Here is an 18,987-nt window from a genome sequence, read left to right as displayed (position 1 = left end):
GTACCTTTATCTTCTTAATCTGTTTAAAGGATCTACAGTTTCCATCTACCTCACATGGCTGCTGGGAAAATCAGAAGTAAAAGCACTTGAAAACTGCTGGTAACTTATCCAAGCATAGTTTACTCATTCTTTGTTTGCTGATAATGTCTAAGATATTCTGGAATTTACAGAGTCAAGCACTTAAAATATTCACCCTTTAATGCCTTTCTGCAATGTTCAGTAAATTAAATGCAATCCTGTTTTCCTAAAAACAGCATCTGGGTTTACTGTCATATTTTACAAACACAGAAGTATGGTGAATGATGAGCAATCTGATTTGGTTAGGTCTGATATATTCAAATAAATAAGTCAAATAAAATACTGGTTAGGGAATTCTCCAGCAGTCCAATGGTTAGGACACTGTGCTTCCACTGCAGGGAGCATGGGTTCAATGCCTGGCTGGGGAACTAAGAACCAGCAAGCCGTGCAGCACTGTCAAAACCATATACACATGTGTATACATACATGCACACACACATATATATTTTCTCCATTTGTTAAAAACTTCTGCTCTTCTAGGTAATTATCAAATAATCTGAAATAGGCTTTTAAAAAGATTCGTCTGTAGGACTTATAAAAATTCAAACCAACCTAGAATTAGAGCATTTCTGTTTATAACAGCATTAGGAGCATATGTGAATAGAGTTCAGTACACACAGAATAATGAAGTTTATGTCAATATATAAAGTTGTTAATTGCAGGGTAGCATAACTTCCCAAGTAATAAACACTACACAATCTTACGATGATCCACACTGTTCATAAATACCTGGATTAGAGACAAACTTATAAGTAACCAATATGGTTTTTTTTTAATGAGGAGGAAATTATCAAATGCATTCCTGTAACACATCGCAGAAACATTTAGAGACAGAAGCAGTGCCATCCTAACAAACCTCAGAAGTGCCACAGAAACATTAAATAATTATTTCTGCCCAATTTTAGTATACCTAAATTTAAACACATTTGATATTGAAATCCATATTTGTAATTTCAAGGAATATGAAATCTGTATTTTAATGGATTTTAATATCAATTCATATTAAACACACTTGATATTGAAATTCATATTTGTAAAGACAACATTTGGATATTGTAATCCAAATACAGGTTTGATATTGAAATCCATATTTGATCAAAGCAAGTATCTGTCATACTAAGACTCCTTTAAATCAGCAATACCCTTAACATGCTTAGGATGCTTGCTTTTTTTGGGTGGGGGGAGTGTGTGGTACAAGCAAACTGAGTAAAGGCTGAGCCTCAAGGACACCTATAGATGAAAAATAACTCACACCTGGCTCTGGCTCCCCATGGGTAACACTCCAGAATTTTCCAGTTAAGGCACTGCTTAATTTTCATCTCTCTACTGACACTGTGATAAGCAGAGACACTTGCAATAATTAGATTGTGGCTTTCTGTGTGCTATATGAAAAAATGTGTGTTTATACTAAGACCTGTGAGGCATCCTACAGACCTTATTTGAGGAAACAATCATTCAGAGCACTGGTTCTCAACCAGGATGATTTTGTGCCCCTAAGGGACACGTGGCTCAGATGGTAAAGCATCTGTCTACAATGCAGGAGACCCGGGTTCGATCCCTGGGTCGGGAAGATCTGCTGGAGAAAGAAATGGCAATCCACTCCAGTACTACTGCCTGGAAAATCCCATGGACAGAGGAGCCTGGTAGGCTACAGTCCATGGGGTCGCAAAGAGTCGGACATGACTGAGCGACTTCACTTACTTACTTACTTAAGGGACACGTGACAATGCCTGGATATTTTTGGTTGTCACAAGTAAGGGGGAGGTGTGGCGCTATTGGTATCTAGTAGGTGGAGGCCAAGGATGCTGCTAAACATTCTGCAGAGCACGGGACAACCCGCCACAACACAGAATTATCTGATTCCAAATGTCAATAATGCCGAGTTTATTATGGTCCAGAGTGGGGCCTCTAAAAATTCCTTTAAACTTTTTTATGTATTCAACTATCAAAACCATGACAGTGGTTTCATTTCTGGATCAGAAATTGTGTCTTTATGCTATCTTACAGAGAGTGAATGAAGCTGGTATCACTCCTTTCTAAGGCAGTATCTGGTATGTTTCACAAGATAAAAGACTTCCCATTTGAAACCATGCTGGGCGTGACTCCCCAAATTCTTTCACAATTAATCAAATACTGTCTCTTGCCAACCCAACAGTTTCATTTCAGTGAACAGAAGCCCAGCAAAGATGATTCTAACAAGATAAAAGCCATCTGCAGCTTTCAGGAGGCATTTGAAAGGCCAAGAGAAGCTCTACAGGGTGCCATCTTGGCAGCACTCTCTTGGGTCCCATCTTAAACGCAGTCTAACCATTGTTGTCATCTTTCTAATTAAGTGGGCTGCCAAAAAAAAAACAAACAACTTGAGTATTGTCACTGGCACGACACCGAGTCTGATGTGAACTCAACATCAGACTTGGAGCATCATCACTGAAAGTTGCTGCTGAAAAGCAGGTTGTAAGAGTGCAGAAGCTCAAGGTCAGGAATCATCCTTGCTGCTCAGTCATGGCTGTGCCCTCGTCTCTCTCCTGCAGATTCAACTACAGAGACACTACAAACATCTTAGAGACAGTAATAAACAAGGGTTAGAAAGATCTCTGATACACATGCTCAAAGGCACTGTTTAAAAAATACTTTCCCAACCAAAAATGATAAATCTTCTCTCGTCTGCCTCTTTCCAACCTCTAAACTCACCAAAGCCAAAACAGGAGGGATTATCTGAGCCATCTCCCTTTCTTCAGAAATGAGAAATCTGCATAAAACGCAGAAATAAAAGATTTCTGTCAGAGCTAGATGTCAGGGCTAAAACCCAGCCCTGTAGAGTCCTAGCTGAGTCCATCTCATCACATGACCTCTGCTTAAGAACTTGCTCAAAACTCTCTGTACACAAATCTCTCACAGACCTGGATATAACCACCTCTAAAGCCACCTCTCTCTGCTCTGTAAAGCCCAATCATCTCCGTTTTTCCCCACACTCTTTTGGGGATGGGCAGGTACATGCTGTGTGCTATGTGATGTTCCACAGCTCTTCTCCCATTTTTTTACTTTCTAGAGGACACTGAGTGAAAATGTGAAGGGAAAACAGAGGGCACCAATCCAGGCCCAGTGTTCCACAGAAGTCTCAACAGAGTTCACCTGAAGGAAGACCTCTTGGCCTCTACAGGTCATTTTTTATCATCTCAGTTACAAAACAAACAAAAGGTTTTTATATAAGTAGGGAATTCCGGCAGATGTTAGGCACATTTTAAGTTCTCTCAGTAGTGCAAACTATCCAGGATTTTTCCACAATGTAATTTTCACTGATAGATTTTCACTTATTATGATTACATCCTAGCTGGCATTTTCTTTTTAAAATCTCATTTAATCCCTGTTTTACCAATGAGAAAATGGAGGCTTAAAGAGGTTAAGTACTAGCTGGAGGCCACATAGCTAAGAAGACAGAAGTGAGCTGGATTCAAGTTTGTCTGAGTCCTGATTCTTCTTCGTCTTGCTGGACTACCCCCAGTGACTGACTGTCATCTACTGAAAATCTACATGAAAACCCTCATCGCACAATCACTGCACCAAACGGAGTCTCAGGAAAACCCTGTTCCCGTACCTTGACGCCTGGCAGATGAGTGACCTGCCCCCAGTCACAGACCCAGTTGGTGCTGCCAGAGGGATAGGGCCCAGGTCCCACTGTAGGTCCTGCCTCCCACTGTAGGTCCTGCTCACCAGCCTCCCAGGAAAACGGGAGCAAGCCCAGGAGGGCACGGAAACCTACCCTTTATCCACGTGAGAGTTCGGAAGCCTTCACCCTAAAGCACATCTGGGAACTAGAAGCAGAATAACTGGAGAGGAACACTGCTGCCTGAAAATCTGCTAACAGTTAACACAAAGTGTTTCTGACACAACTGAAAAAAGCTGTAAACGATGCTCCGGGGAAAGAAATTCATATCCCACCTATATAAAACATACATAGTGCAAAAGGTAAATTTTAACCAAATGACAGTTACTAAATTCCTAAGTAGTGAGAGGTGGATTCATATGCTTTTTATCTCTACTAGGTACTTATAGTCTTGATTTTGTTGTAGCTAAGTATCATTTTTACTTGTGACCAAGAGGCTCAGATGGTAAAGAATCCGCCTGCAATGCAGGAGGCTTAGGGCTGAGAAGATCCCCTGGAAAAGGCAATGGCTACCCACTTTCGTATTCTTGCCTGGAGAATTCCATGGATAGAACCTGGTGGGCAACAGTCCATGGGGTCCCAAGAGTCAGACACAACTCAGTGACTAACACTGTAAGTACGATTTTACATTGGATCCAGTGAATTTTTCTGTGGAACTACTTTTATAATTTTTGAGATTATTTTAAGATTTATATTGGTCTTTCAACAAAAACCTGTCCTGAACACGCATTGAGGATCCCAACAAAATAATCCATCAGGGGTTGACTGGCAATAGGAAAACAGTTGAGATGCGATGTTAGCAAACTTTCTGTTAATAAACCTTGAAATTTTTACACATTTAATAAAACAGAAAGAACATATTCCTAGCTTTTTTTTTTTTACCTAAACTACAACTTACAAGAAAAACCAGATATCACACAGTAAAAAGCTGTCAGCATCGTCCAAAATTTTAGAAATCTGTGTCCTATGTGCTTTAGTCCCTTCAGTCATGTCCAGCTCTTTGCAACCCTATGGACTGTATCCCGCCAGGCTCCTCTGTCCATGGGATTCTCCAGGCAAGAATACTCGAGTGGGCTGCTGTGCCCTTTTCCAGGGGATCTTCCTAACCCAGAGAATCTTCCTGACACAGGGATCGAACCCACATCTCACGTCTCCTGCACTGGCAGGTGGGTCCTTTACCACCTTTACCGCTGGGTGCCCAAAAGTGCTGTATGCATCATATATTTAGAGATCTACAATTGCATATAAATTGTAAATTAATTCTTACATACTCTAAGCTAATCGTGAGACAAACTGAAAGTTTGTTTAAAATTCCCAAATGAAAAATAGTATTCACAAGTTTTCTGTTCTCTAAAAACTCACTTGGCCAAAACATCCCTGTAATTAAGTATCTCCAAAAGCATTTAATTGGGGCTTACCTATATGTGATCTTTTAATTGCTGCAAATCAGGAGGTATAAAGACTATTCTAATAAAAACAATCCAATGCAACCCAGTGAAGGCTGAGGAAATGGGAGAAGACAGGAAAGACAGGTACCTCGTAGTTTGAGAGAAAATCTAGTAATTCTGATTGAGATGGGATGTAGAGAAGTGGTTTCATCACTCGGCGGACAAACTTCTCAATGTAAACAGCACTCATGGGGCCTTTGTATTCGATTGGTCCAAAACTAGTACCAAAAAAATAAAAATAAAAAATAAAAATACACCATGCATTAAACCTGTAATATATAACTGAAATCATCAACACTACAAAATGAAAATGTCCTGCTTTAGGATCCCAACTGGTTCATATGTCAGTAGCCTTCCTTGTCTCAAGAGGGTAACTGGAGGCCTAATTAAGAGCAAGCATTTTATGTGAGGGGAGGTACAACTGGCCATTACTTTTTAATATGAAATTAATTCTGCAAACTGAATTTCAGAGCAAAGTTCATTCTAGTCTCTGAAAAAAATTAACTCTCACAGTAACATTTCTCTAAAAAACAATAAACAGGCAACTCTGAAAACAGATCAAATGCCAAAGGATCTTTACATAATTCTGCTGGGGGTGGGGGAGGGGCGGAAGGAGGGGGGAGGGGTCGACTTTCCTTTTCAAGTCCCTGTGAAATAAGGAACAAGTTGAGCAGTTGGTCTTTGGCCTACTACAAAGTAGTTATTAAATATTTTCAGAGGCACTTACACAAAAGGTCACTAAATAAACCTTAAAACTTTATTACAACAAAAAATTATATGAAGGTATGAAGTCAGGGAACTGTACAAATGATCTTCCCTGTTTTCCCGGGCAGTTGTGCTTGGGGACACACAGGAATTTGATTTAGTACCAATAAGCTATACTGCCAACACCGAGTTATCCTCCTAAGCTAATCAGAATGGTCACAGGGCTTTCTTCACTCTTGCACAACACACACTGCTCAAATATAATTGGATGGTATGTGGCGAGGATGGGGGAGTACGGCGAAATTCAGCAGATCTATACCCATTCTTCTCTCTGAATGGAAACTGACACTAAGCATCCTGACAGCAATAGCAGAGCACAGGAAAGAACTACATAAATGGGGATCACAATATTAATACATGATAACAGAAACACACATACATATAATGTGATGACATAAACAATCTTCAGTGTGCCCTGCAGAATATGACAGCAGACAGAGGAACATCAGCATGAAAGAGGTAAAGATAGCTTTCTACACACACAGCAGAGACACTGGGTCAGCGACTCTATCGATTCAAGACTTACTACAATTCATTTGCTAACTAATCTGTTTTTAAATTACTACCACCACCAACCCCATTATCCACCACCAAATTTTAATTTAAAGGAAGAAATCAAAAAAGTCACCTAATAACTTATTTTGCTTAGCAGAAAGTGGGCAAGGAACCTGGAAACCTCGTCCACTCAAGCAAATCAGGCTCTGCTGAGGTTCCCAGGTACCATGTTACAAGGGTCCCAGGGATCAGGTGTAATGAGAAGATCCCCAGATGCAGGTCGTACAGCACGTTTTGCCAGCACACCATGGCCAATGCTTTCGGACAAGCTGACTGAGGGGAGGTGAATTCTGTACAGAGTGTTTTGGGAAAACTACTTCCTGCTTCAGAGTCTTTGCTAAACTGCCTTGGTGACTGGCAACAAAACAAGTCAAAAAAAACTTGGAGTCTGCTCTCACAAAACAGGAAAGCCTGTTAATTTCTATAGGTAGCTACTACTAGTTAAGCTGTTATACAAACAGCACAGAATACAAAAAGGCTACCTTTTCGTGTCTCTGCTGTAGCACTTTATTTTTTGGTACAATGGGAATGGTAGATGTTGAAATGAGTATTAATGGTTCTGAACTGACTCAAACAAGTAAAGGTTTAACAGGCCGATGGGGGGCAAGCACTTTAAGGTATACCAGCCTCAGTTTCCTTATCTGTAAAATAAGAGGGCTGGACTAAGTATTTCTGATGTTCCTTTCCATCTTTCTATAAAACTAAGAAAACCATAGTGTAAGACAATGCTGCACACCCACATATCCTGAAATGACATTTGTACTCAATTCAAGGGAACTCTTATGATTTCAATGTCACATCGAGTTAAGTCTACCTCTGGGCAGCGGGCTTGGTTACACATAGTTGCAAGGCCTACACTCCCTGCTAGCCATCTGCACCCTATTTCCAAAAAGAGAAACACAGGGATCTCTTCAGGGCAAGGTCATCGCCCATTACATACTACCGAGGTTTACAACTTTCAATTATTAATATAACACCATATACTTATCTTAAAAAAAAAAGAAGTGACCATCAGAAAGTTACTCAGAGAAACTGTGTTTATACCCAGAGGGAAATTTGAGGGTGGAGACGGGGAAGGAATGTGTTTTTTTGCTCAAATACTATTCAACAGCTCCTGAGAAACAACACTCTGAGTCACACAAGTTTTATGTCCGAGACACAGGAATGTGCGGGAAGGGGATAGACAATCCACACATGATAGTCTGGTGATATCTGTAATAAATCTGCATTGATTAAGGCCCAAGAATTTTAGAGGGAGGTAATAAAGCCTAAAAAGTAAAGTTCTTACTGGTCAACTCTTCTTAACCCTTCAGTAACAAACTTCAAGCCAATTACACTGAACAGAGCCCAGAATTTCATCTTCTGTCTCCAAAATCCTTCAAGTCAGATTTTAGACCTAACATCCACAGCAGGATTTCCCAGGTGGCTCAGTGGTAAAGAATTCACCTGCCAGCGCAGGAGCCATAGGAGACACGGGTTCAATCCCTGGGTCGAGGAAGATCCCCTGGAGGAGGAGATGGCAGCCCACTCCAGTACTCTTGCTGGGATAATCCCATACACAGAAGAGCCTGGAGGGCTACAATCCATAGAGTCACAAAGAGTCGGACACAACTGAGCAACTAAACAACCCAGGGCAAGGCCCGGGCAGTTCTCCAAAACCAAGCACCAGTATCTCTGCAGCAAAATGAGGACAGTGGCATCTGATGTGGTACAAAGACTACAGGTGGCCTCTTGGTACTTTAGGCCAGATGAATGCATTTGGGGACGATGTTCATGGAACTCTTTCAGGTCTTCAAAGCTCTCTGGATTTCAGAATGATAGATTATAGGATTGCACACTTGTAGTTTTTTCTTCCCAATTTGAAAAAATGTTAGATATCCTCCTGACTATGTTATGCTGCTAGACAACAGGATAAGGACTTTAGTACATTTTTATTCCATAAAATATTTCTATAATATTTGAAACATACAGCCACACAGCGGAGTAACCAGTACAATTGAAAACAATGCTACTGAATACGTAATAACATGGAAAAATGTTCACACAAAAAAAAGCAGTTGAGGAGATATTACTACTATCAACACATGACTCCATTTTTTAAGTAAAAAAAAAAAGGGGGGGTATGGATATGTACAGTCACAGGAGGATATAAATCAAAACACATAGTGATTATGGATGATTGATAAATCACAGATCCTTCTATTTACTTATTTTTGCTTATTTATTATTTTCTCAATTTTCTACAGTAGATATTTTTAAACAGGACAAAACAAAAATTCACTTTGAAACTGATAAACTGAATTGGATTAGAAACACTACTTGAAAGTTCTTACCTCCGATGATACAGATATATTACAGGAAAATAAAAAAAGTGTTTCTGTTTTCTGCATTTCCCCTGATTCCACCAACAGTTAATTGCGACAAACAACACCTGCAAGTCAAAGAAGGTTTCAAATGACTATAAATAACAACTGAAAAATCACCAAGATTTAAAAAATAAAACTATAGAAATGAAACAATCCCTCTCTGAAACAGAAAGCATTAAAAAAATCGTTTTGGGTGTTCAAAGAAGAGCATCTTTCACCCTGACAAGGACAAAGAAAGACTCTAGTAGACAGTGTCCAGCTGGGACCCTGAATATTTTGCAGTCTGGTCCAAGAGAAAAATGAATTGCTTCAAATCCTGAAGTGAATGACACCAAATAACTTTTTCTAAGCATGATTATACTAAAACTTACCAGTAGGATATGTCTTTTGATAGTCAAACTGAGCATCTGAGAATAAAAACAATCTTACATACAGCTGACATACCAAAAATTTCAAAGGACCGTTTTTAATACTGATATTAAAAACCAATAAAGATAATAGATGACTAGAACTATATTTTAAAATATACTATCAGATAGCAAAAATATGGATTAAATATGTATTTATAGGCAGATGCTGAAGTATTTAAGGAGACGTATGCCAGTGCCCGAAATTTACTTTGAACTGTACCCAAAATGGGATGGATTAATAGTTAGACTGGAGCAGAGTTTCTCACCTTTGTTACTACCGACACTTTTAGCATGAACTGATACAGAGTTTTTGCTGCTGTTTTATTTGTTTTTGCTGGGGGCAGGGGTGGGGAGGGCACACAGTGGATGTCAGATTCGGTGGGATTCCTGGCCTCCCCTCTCTAGTAGTGACAACCCAAAACCTCTCCAGACAGTCCCAAAAGTCCCCTGAGGACAAAACTGCCTATAGTTGAGAACCACAGATTACATGGATGATAAGATGAACAGATACATGATAAAACAAGCCTAATAAAATGTTATTAGACGTTAAGTGGCAGACAGAGCTCGCTTTTGCTATTATATGTTTTAAAAATCTTTGTAATAAAGTACTGAAAAATATGAAGACTACAAATGAAAAGTCACTTTCAGATGCCTTATACTGACCAGAGAGCAGTACTGCTCAAAACTTAATGTAAACTCTCAAGAACTCCTTTTGTACTCTACGTATACTTTATAACAGTACCTTTACTAAGGCTGACACCTCAAAAATAGGGCACAATCTACAACATTTGCTAATTTTATTAAGTAATGTGGCTCCAGAAATTTTTGCCTATTTCCAAAAATAAACCCACTCCTTTTCCCTACTGAGAATATAGAACAATAAGCTCTCAATTTAGAAGGAGCTGAAATTTTTTTCTGAAAGAAGGCAGAGCCCATCAGTTGTGGATGGCACTGTAACCTCTACCACTTGTTCTGTGGCCTTAACAAACTCTTCTGCCCTCTAAACCCGAGGTCGTGCTTCAGGGCAACCAGCATCAGCTTGCAGGGCTGTTCTAAGGAGCAGGGGCCTGCACAACAGCATGCAATCCCTACAGTCACACTGAAGGACATATTCCTTAGGCTGGCAGTAATATAACAAGTAGTTGACACTTACCCTAAAATACAACAGACTCTCACATTTCCCCCAAGTGCTCTAAATGAGGAATGACTGACAAAGGGGTGACTTCCTTTAAGCTTGCCTCCCAGAGCTCCCTTAGGGCTGTTTTCTTCCCCAAGTGTCCCCAGCTTTATTACTATCAGCCATTCTTAAGGGGAGTTGCGGCGGGGGTGGTGGGGAGACAAGGAATAGATTGATTCCATGGGTCCAAAGCTGGAACACAAAATCACAACCCCCTGAGAATCAACGCTATCAATACAAAAATCAATGTATTTATACAGTACTTAGCACCACTTTCAGGGGTATAACTTAATTAAAAAGGTTTTGCTACGCTGGGGAGGAAGTCTAGCCAACATTTATAACATTGTTTCTAAGAAAATCCAACTGAGAGTTCCAAATGAACTTTTGAAACTCAACTGTGCCACAAGTCACCCCAGATCAGTGGGTCTCGACAGCAGCCTCTTAGAAACCTGTGGGATGCTTTCTGGCTGACGGCATCGGTCGGGGGATGCTAGAGGGCATGTGGCGGGCAGGGGCCGTGGCACCGATGTCCTGCAGTGCTTCAAGCTGCTCTGCACGTGGAACGATCCTCCATATCACCAAGAGCAGTTTTAAATATCCTGCCAAACACTGATGTGGAGGGAAACCTGTTTATTATTATTAAACTCAGATCTTGACTCCACTTTATATATGTCAATCCAAAGCATGGCTTCTGTGTTCACTGAATTTTTCAAGAAGGCAACATCTGTTTAATTGAGGGCAGAAAGGACTTTCGTTGGCTCAGAACTTTACCAAGAGCTGTTCACCATTCAGAAAAATTAAGTCACTGAGAGCAATGCCCTCGTGGTCCCTGTGTGGCCAACATATCCTACTTTATGAGGCTGCATTTGTAATTGTTCCTGCTATTATAACTCATAGTGGTTCTCCATTGCCTTCTCCTACATAAAGGTACATGGACCTAACTTACCCCAGCACTTACATACTAAAACACGTGTTTAATTATATACCATTTTTCTTTTCCCCCTTATTTTTATGTTACAATTAGTGCATTAAATTGGCTACATCGAAACTATATGTATAGGGAAGTTTTATCATCTATGAATACCTTTTGAGGACAGAAAAAGGGATATCAAAAAACACTTGTTTTATAAAGGTCAACTGGGATCCACTGGATTGAAAACCACTGCCAGACAGAAGGCCTATATATCAACTGTCTGTCTATCCCTCTTACCAAGCGTGAAGGTGGCGTTCATTAAATATTTGTTGAATGTAGCTATGGTCTAGGTATTTGAAAGGTCTGCCTAGTTACACTGTAATCATGACCCATAAATTCTCTTATGTAAAATAACCAGTAAATATTAACAGTATATTCAATGAGGATTTTCAGTCTCCCCACTGAAACCAGACAACCTGGCACCCTGAGATGAGCACTGGCCTCATCACGAGAAAACGTGGCATCTCCTCCCACCCCTGCCTCTAACCAGCTACGACAAGCACAATCAGAAAGCCTCTGCTCAGAGGGGCTTTACGATTTAGGCTAGAAATAAGGCTCCTGGCCTTCACCCTGGCAAAATCAGCCATCTGGGAAAGGTGTCTGTCAGGAGAACCTGCCCTGCACCTGGACTGCCAGTCATCTGATGGTCAGGCTGAATGTCCACCTTACCTGGTCTGAAAGCCGACTTGCTGCTTGTTCAATCTCAGCCCTGGCGGTGATGGACTGGCCACACCACGGAGCATAGAAGAACAGCAGCACCACCTCCGAATCCCGGCGAATGTGCTCTGCGTAGTCCAGCTGCCCCTGGAAGAGGTCAAGAACCGGAGACCTCGAGGAGAAAAAGCTGACAGGTGGCTTTGCTGGAATTATCACATCTTTTGCTCGACTAAAAAAAGAGCAAACACAAGACTCTAGTTTACCTTCTAACAACAGCTCTGTGTAGAAAGAGAACAAAGCTTAAAAGAAGAGTCTTCTCTTAAATAAGAAAAGGGACTTCCCCAGACTGGCCTAGAGGATAAAAGTAGTACTTTATGCTAAGCGAAGTCAAGATTTGACTGAGAGAATGCAAGACATGTTCAAAACATGTTAAATGACATGTTAAAAACATTCTCTAACACTGTCTGCCCCGGGTGTGGGGTGGGAGGGCAGTGGAGAGCAGACAAGAAGAATGTCTTTGAATAATCCGGACTCTTGCCTCCCCCACCCAAAAGACTCCATCCTTATCTCTCTGCAGCCTTGCTCTCCACAAGCCACTGATGTCCAGGGTTTCAGAGCCATCAGTGAGCTTGCTCAGAATCAAGAGGCGGGAGCACGCATGGCACCACTAGGAGGCATGGGAAATGCTTACAGTCCACTCACATTAAGTCCATTAGCTGCGGCTGGCCTGTACTTAGGACACTCAGGTAAAAGTAATAATAATGTAGATGTCTCCATTTGTATGTATGCATCATGATCCAAAGGTTAATAAAGATGAATAGCAAAGCAACTGCCCATTTAACTGGAAAACAGGTTTCCCAAGTATGTACTTAAGATTCACAGAAGGTCAGGGGAAGAAAGAGAATAAAAGTAAACAAGTGGCCAGAGCCAAGACAACAAGGTCTGTGCTGCAGCGGCATCCCACCAGGTTAAAGGGCCCCAGTGAACACTCTTGAGCTGTCCACACATCTGGATTAAAAGAGTGTAAAACCATTAGAGCAGCTTAGCTAAGAAACAAGAGAGAAAATAAAAATGGAACCCTACGAAAATTGAATTAACCCAAAAGAGGGAATTTCTTAGATGTTCGGTGGTTGACATTCCCTGCTTTCAAACTGCTGAGGACCTGGGTTTGGTCCCTGGTTGGGAAACAGATTCCCGCGGACCATGTGGTACCAGGTTGGGGGGCGGGGAGGGGGGAGGGTGGTGTGGAAGGTGAACAGAAAAAAGACCAAGAGAGGAAGAAAAACCAGAAAGTATAAATGGAAAACAAACAGCCAGATGGTAAACACAAACTCAACCATATCAACAATTACATTAAATATAAAAGGGCTAAACCATCCAATTAAGAGGAAGAGATTGACAGGCTGGATAATGAACCATATGCTCTCTAAAAGCATTTTAAACATAAAGACATAGACAGCATGAAACCACAGGGATGGGAAAAGATAAACTACATACAAAGTAAGCACAAAAAAACAGCTGTAATACATCATTAGGTGAAAGGATAAACTAATTTGTGTGTTCTTACAATTAAATGTCACTCAGTAATTTAAAAGAAAACAAACCAATACATACTATAACTGGATGAGTTTCAAAATACACTGAAAGAAGTCAGACACTAAAGAATACATATAATATGAATGCACTGACATGAAATTCCATAACAGGCAAAACTAGTCTATAATGAAATCCATCACATCAGCAGTGGTCTGGAGTTGGGAGTAGAGCAAGGAAGACCGGCTGCAGAGGGCGCTGAGGAAAGTTTCTGGGGACAGGGAATTAAAAGGGTAGCGGTGGCTACACTGGCCAAAAGCCATGGACCTACATATGTAAAATGTGGGAATTTTACCAAGTGTAAATTATAGTACAATGGCACTGATGAGAAATAAGTTTGGCTGATGGGTCACCTCCTTGGGGAGGACTGCTCTGACAATTCTTCCAATTTTTTTTTTTTTCTCTCAGATTCCTATTAGTTGCTTTCAACAGCCCTCACCATAATCTGTGACTTACTTATTTGCCTGTTGATTAACTCCATAAGGGTAACAACCCTCGCTCTTTTCTTCACTGATAAATCCTCACTGTTTAGCAGCTCCCAGTACTGCAAAGGTCAGTAATGAGTGAAATGAACAAACCTACCCTACTCACCTCATCTGAATATATGTGTAAGCAAATTAAATCCATACAGACATATATTATTAATCTGAATCAAAAATGTCAGAAGGTGCATTTGCATTACAAGGAATGATTCTAAGGACCACTTTATTCTAACTTTATATGTGTTCAAATGCACTTGATCATCTGGTCTCTCAGTACACAGCAAAAGTAGCAGGACGGAGGAACAGGCAGGAACATGCTACCAGCTCTGAGATATGCAGCAGACAAACAGACAATCAGAACCAAGAAAGAAATCAGGCATCTAGGTTGCTTCCATGTCCTGGTGGTGGTTTAGTCGCTAAGTCGAGTCTGACTCTTGCAACTCCACAGACTATAGCCTGCCAGGCTCCTCCATCCATGGGATTCTCCAGGCAAGAATACTGGAGTGGGTTGCCATTTCCTTCTCCAGGGGATCTTCCCCACCCAGGCATCAAACCCGGGTCTCCTGCACTGCAGGCAGATTCTTTACCAACTGAGCTATGAGAAGGCCCTCCATGTCCTAGATGTTGTAAATAGTGCTGCAATGAACACTGGGATACATGTGTCTTTTTCAGCTATGGTCTCTCAAGGGTATATGCCCAGTAATGGGACACAGAAGCAACCTAGCTGTCCACTGACAGATGAATGGGTAAAGAAGTTGTAGTGTAATACAATGGAATATTATTCAAAGCCATAAAAAGGAATGCATTTGAGTCAGTTCTAACAAGGTGGATGAACCTAGAGCCTATAATACAGAGTGAAGTTAAGTCAGAAAGAGAAAAACAAATACTATATATTAATACATATATACGGAATCTAGAAAGATGATGCTGATGAACCTGTTTGCAAGACAGCAATGGAGACACAGACATAGAGAACACACTTGTGAACACACTGGGGGAAGGAGAGGGTGGGATGAACTGAGTAACACTGAAACCTGTGTCATCGTATGTAAAATAGTCAGCCAGTGTGCAAACGCTGTGTGACGCAGGGAGCTCAAGCCAGTGCTCTGTGACAGCCCCGAAGGAGGGGACGTATGTGTACCTGTGGCTGACTCATGCTGACATATGGCAGAAAGCAACACAATACTGTGCAGCAATCATCCTTCAATTACAAATACATAAATTTAAAAAAAAAGAAATCGTACAAATACCCAAGACCAAAGCTACTCTTAAGAGTCTTGGGTCATTCAGTTTTGAGGAAGAGTACATACCCTTCTCTACATCTAGAAGGTTTTAGCTTCCTGAACTAAGACAGTTTTAAATATATTGCTTCCCCATTTTAACCAAAAATTATTAACATCATAAAGTAATGCTGTTAAAAGTCAGAGCAAATCTCCTATTTATGCACTCATACTAATATTTTAACTCTGCAGTCAGGGAGCTTTGTCTAAGTATAACATCTTCATAACCCCCAAAACTCAGTGACTTACACCATAATTCAAAAAAAAAAAAGTTCACTGAGCAAATGTCACTGTGCTTCAGGCACTGCTGTATAGGAACTAAGGGACCTGTTCTCAAGGGGCTTCCTTTCTCAGGAAAGAAGACATGCAAACAAGCAAACCTGTAAACAGACATAAAACCATACAAAATGATCACGCTCGCTGGAGAAGTCAACACAGAAATGTGGCAGGGCACCTGGAAGCTCCTCCATGGGGTGGAGACATGAGTGACAGGAAGGCAGTCACCCAGAGGGAAGGCCCTGAGGCAAGCTGACACATTCTGACAAGTCCAAAAGTCTTTGGAGGCATTATTTTTCTACTCTTCAAATTTGGTGGTAAGAGTTAAATACGTAAAGGAGGGAAAATGCAGGTCTGTGGCAAATCAAAGGACAATCATCAACCTAGTACTGTTGATGAGCCAGCTCCTCAAGTAAACGAGCCAGACAAGCCCGTGGCCTGTCAAAAAGCAAACACAGCCGGGGCAGAGAAACTCATATGCGTCTGCCCCAACAGAAGCATTCATGAGTTGCCATTTAACTCCTAAAATTAGCTACTGTTTTTGAGAAACCATACGGAGATTAAAGATTTCCTGCAGCTTTGAAGCCAAAGTCTCAGGTACCAAAAAACTCAAAACAGCTGGTTGCAAACAAGGAAGTCCTGTCGCAACTCCCAATTTCTATACCAGAATCATGCTCTACACCTCCTTCCAAAGAGGGTCTGAGGCAGGTTTGAGCTTACAAAACAAAATAAAGCAAAATGAATATATATACATAGAGAGATAATGGGGGACAGGGAAGCCGGGCGTGCTGCAGTCCACGGGGTCCCAAAAAGTCAGAGATGACGGAGCAACTGAACAACAGAGATAACAAAGACAGACACCCAAAGACATACTTATAACTTTTTCCCCACAAAAACACACCCACAAAGCAGGGTAAAAGGAAAGGATGAAGTCATGGACATTCAATGCATAGAAAGGCAGCTAGGACAGAGATTAAGTGCTCAGAAATGCACAACTAATTATTAATAGTGTTTCAACCCCAAATCAACCTTTTTTCTTTTTTAAAAAATAAGCAATAAGACACTAAAGGGGATTGTCTTATTTCAGGTCTGGAGCTATTAATAAAAAATAACTTAAAAAAAAATTCTACTCTTTAAGCCTCTGTCTTCATTAAAACACAACATCTTAAAAGCAAAATAGGAAAAGAGCAGCAGAAATGTCAGAGTCAGTTGTAGAACAATAAAGTAGTATCATGACACCATTCAATCAAAGGAGATTATTAAAAAATCAATTTGAGTCTATTAAAAGACCGTCAAATTTGTGGCACAGAAAGAAGCTGGACAGGCAAACAGGCTGTTCACTGGCTCATTCTCCCTGGCTCAAGCAGGTGGGATCTTGCTCAGCCTGCTCCATTAACTGGATTTACACTTCTTCCTGAAATCTCAAAGGACTTTCATATCTACTAAGTCTTGTTGTCTCAGAGAAAACACCACATTTTATTGCTATAAATGGACAAACTGATGCAAGTAAGCTCTCCACCCTTGGAGGAGAACCTCTCTTCCTCATCTGAACTCGAATACCACGCTTTCGTATTCTACCTTGTAAAATACTTTGTGTAATTCCCTTGTGTAGGACGTGACAAAGAACACAGTTAAGAGCCTGGTTTCTGACAATAAAGGATTCAAACTCCAGCTCAGCCACTTATCAGGTGGAAGTGAATTGGGGCAAGTTTTGCAACATGGCCAAAGCTCCACTCCTTCGTGTGTAAACTGGAAGAGTAAGAATATGTATATGTGTGTGTGTGTGTGTGTGTATGTGTGTGTATCTCTCTCCAGACTTTGCTTGGTGACTTAAGTGATCCATAACAGGCTCTCAGGTCACGTGTTAAATAGATAAATGCATTCATGGAATCTGTAGTTCTCAAACAGGTGACTCCGTCCCCCAGAGGACATCAGGTATGACCTGGAGACATTTCTTACTGTCACATTGTGGGGGGTGGGGGGTAAGAGCAGGTAGTAAGCAGAGGCTAGGGATGCCGCTGAACACCTCAGAATGTACAGGGCAGCCCGCTACCACAAGATTTATCTGAGTCAAAATATCAACAGTACCAAGGCTGAGAAACCCAGCTGGCAGGCTGCACCTGGCACAATGGCAAACGCTCAATAAGGTTTTTTGTTTAGTTTTGTTTTTTTACTATATGACTTTTTTTCAATTAGGGGTATAGTTGTTTTACAATGTTGTGTTAGTTTCTGCTATACAGCGAAGTGGATCAGCCATACATATACTTCCATGTGTGTGTACATATGCTCAGTCATGTCCAACTCTCTGCGACCCCATGCACTGCAGCCCTCGAGGCTCCTCTGTCCATAGATTTTCCAGAAAAGAATACTGAAGTGGGTTGCCATTTCCTTCTCCAGGGGATCTTCCCGATCCAGGGATCAAACCCATATCTCCTGCATCTCTTGCACTGGCAGGTGGATTCTTTACCACTGAGCCACCTGGGAAGCTCATATGTATCCAAGATCCCCTCCTTTTTGGATTTCCCTTTCATTTAGGTCAACAGAGAGCATTATGTTGAGTTTTCTGTACTATACAACAGGTTCTCATTATTATCTATTTTATACATATTAGCGTATATACTGGAGAAGGCAATGGCACCCCACTTCAGTACTCTTGCCTGGAAAATCCCATGGACGGAGGAGCCTGGTAGGCTGCAGTCCATGGGGTCGCTAAAAGTCAGACACGACTGAGCGACTTCACTTTCACTTTTCACTTTCCTGCATTGGAGAAGGACATGGCAACCCGCTCCAGTGTTCTTGCCTGGAGAATCCCAGGGACTGCGGAGCCTGGTGGGCACAGAGCCGGACACGACTGAAGCGACTTAGCAGCAGCAACAGCGTGTATATGTCAATCCCCATCTCCTAATTCATCAGCAATAATTATTATAATTTCTTCTTTCCACTAAAATCTCCAATCTTTTGACATCTCTTTGACAACAGGGGTCATATATTGTCCTAAACAGACTCCATAAAAATGTTCCAAGTTGAAATCTTCCCAGTGGCCGCTATGCCAGTCAGTGGCACCACAAACTTATAAATAAACTGGAGTCCCAGGAGACACACTGTAGACACACCAAAATACGAAAACACACTAGACACACTAAAACATAAAGCAAAATTTGTACTTGTGTCCTTTTCCAAAGCAAGACACATTAACTGTCTTTCCTTCCCCCACCCCACCCACTAGCTCCAGCCTACTCAGGCCTTTCTTCCAGTTTCAGGAA

The 18,987-nt window shown here is 41.2% G+C and overlaps 1 protein-coding gene across 4 annotated transcripts in view; it reads right to left on the bottom strand.

The window, feature by feature from the left end:
- Window positions 1-18,987, bottom strand: part of TXNDC11 (thioredoxin domain containing 11) — a 58,624-nt gene that overhangs the window by 38,581 nt on the left and 1,056 nt on the right. For 2 of the 4 annotated variants that reach the window (XM_052636160.1, XM_052636161.1), the window contains exons 2-4: window positions 12,106-12,322; window positions 8,844-8,941; window positions 5,279-5,408 (exon numbers count right to left, since the gene is read on the bottom strand). In XM_052636160.1, coding sequence (XP_052492120.1) covers window positions 5,279-5,408; window positions 8,844-8,941; window positions 12,106-12,322 — 445 coding nt within the window. The remainder of the gene's footprint in view (window positions 1-5,278; window positions 5,409-8,843; window positions 8,942-12,105; window positions 12,323-18,987) is intronic. The other 2 variants (XM_052636162.1, XM_052636163.1) reach the window with 1 other exon arrangement.

Source organism: Budorcas taxicolor, chromosome 2 (genome assembly GCF_023091745.1).
Source record: "Budorcas taxicolor isolate Tak-1 chromosome 2, Takin1.1, whole genome shotgun sequence".
NCBI classification, from domain to species: Eukaryota; Metazoa; Chordata; class Mammalia; order Artiodactyla; family Bovidae; genus Budorcas; species Budorcas taxicolor.
This window is presented reverse-complemented; position numbering and strand designations above follow the sequence as displayed.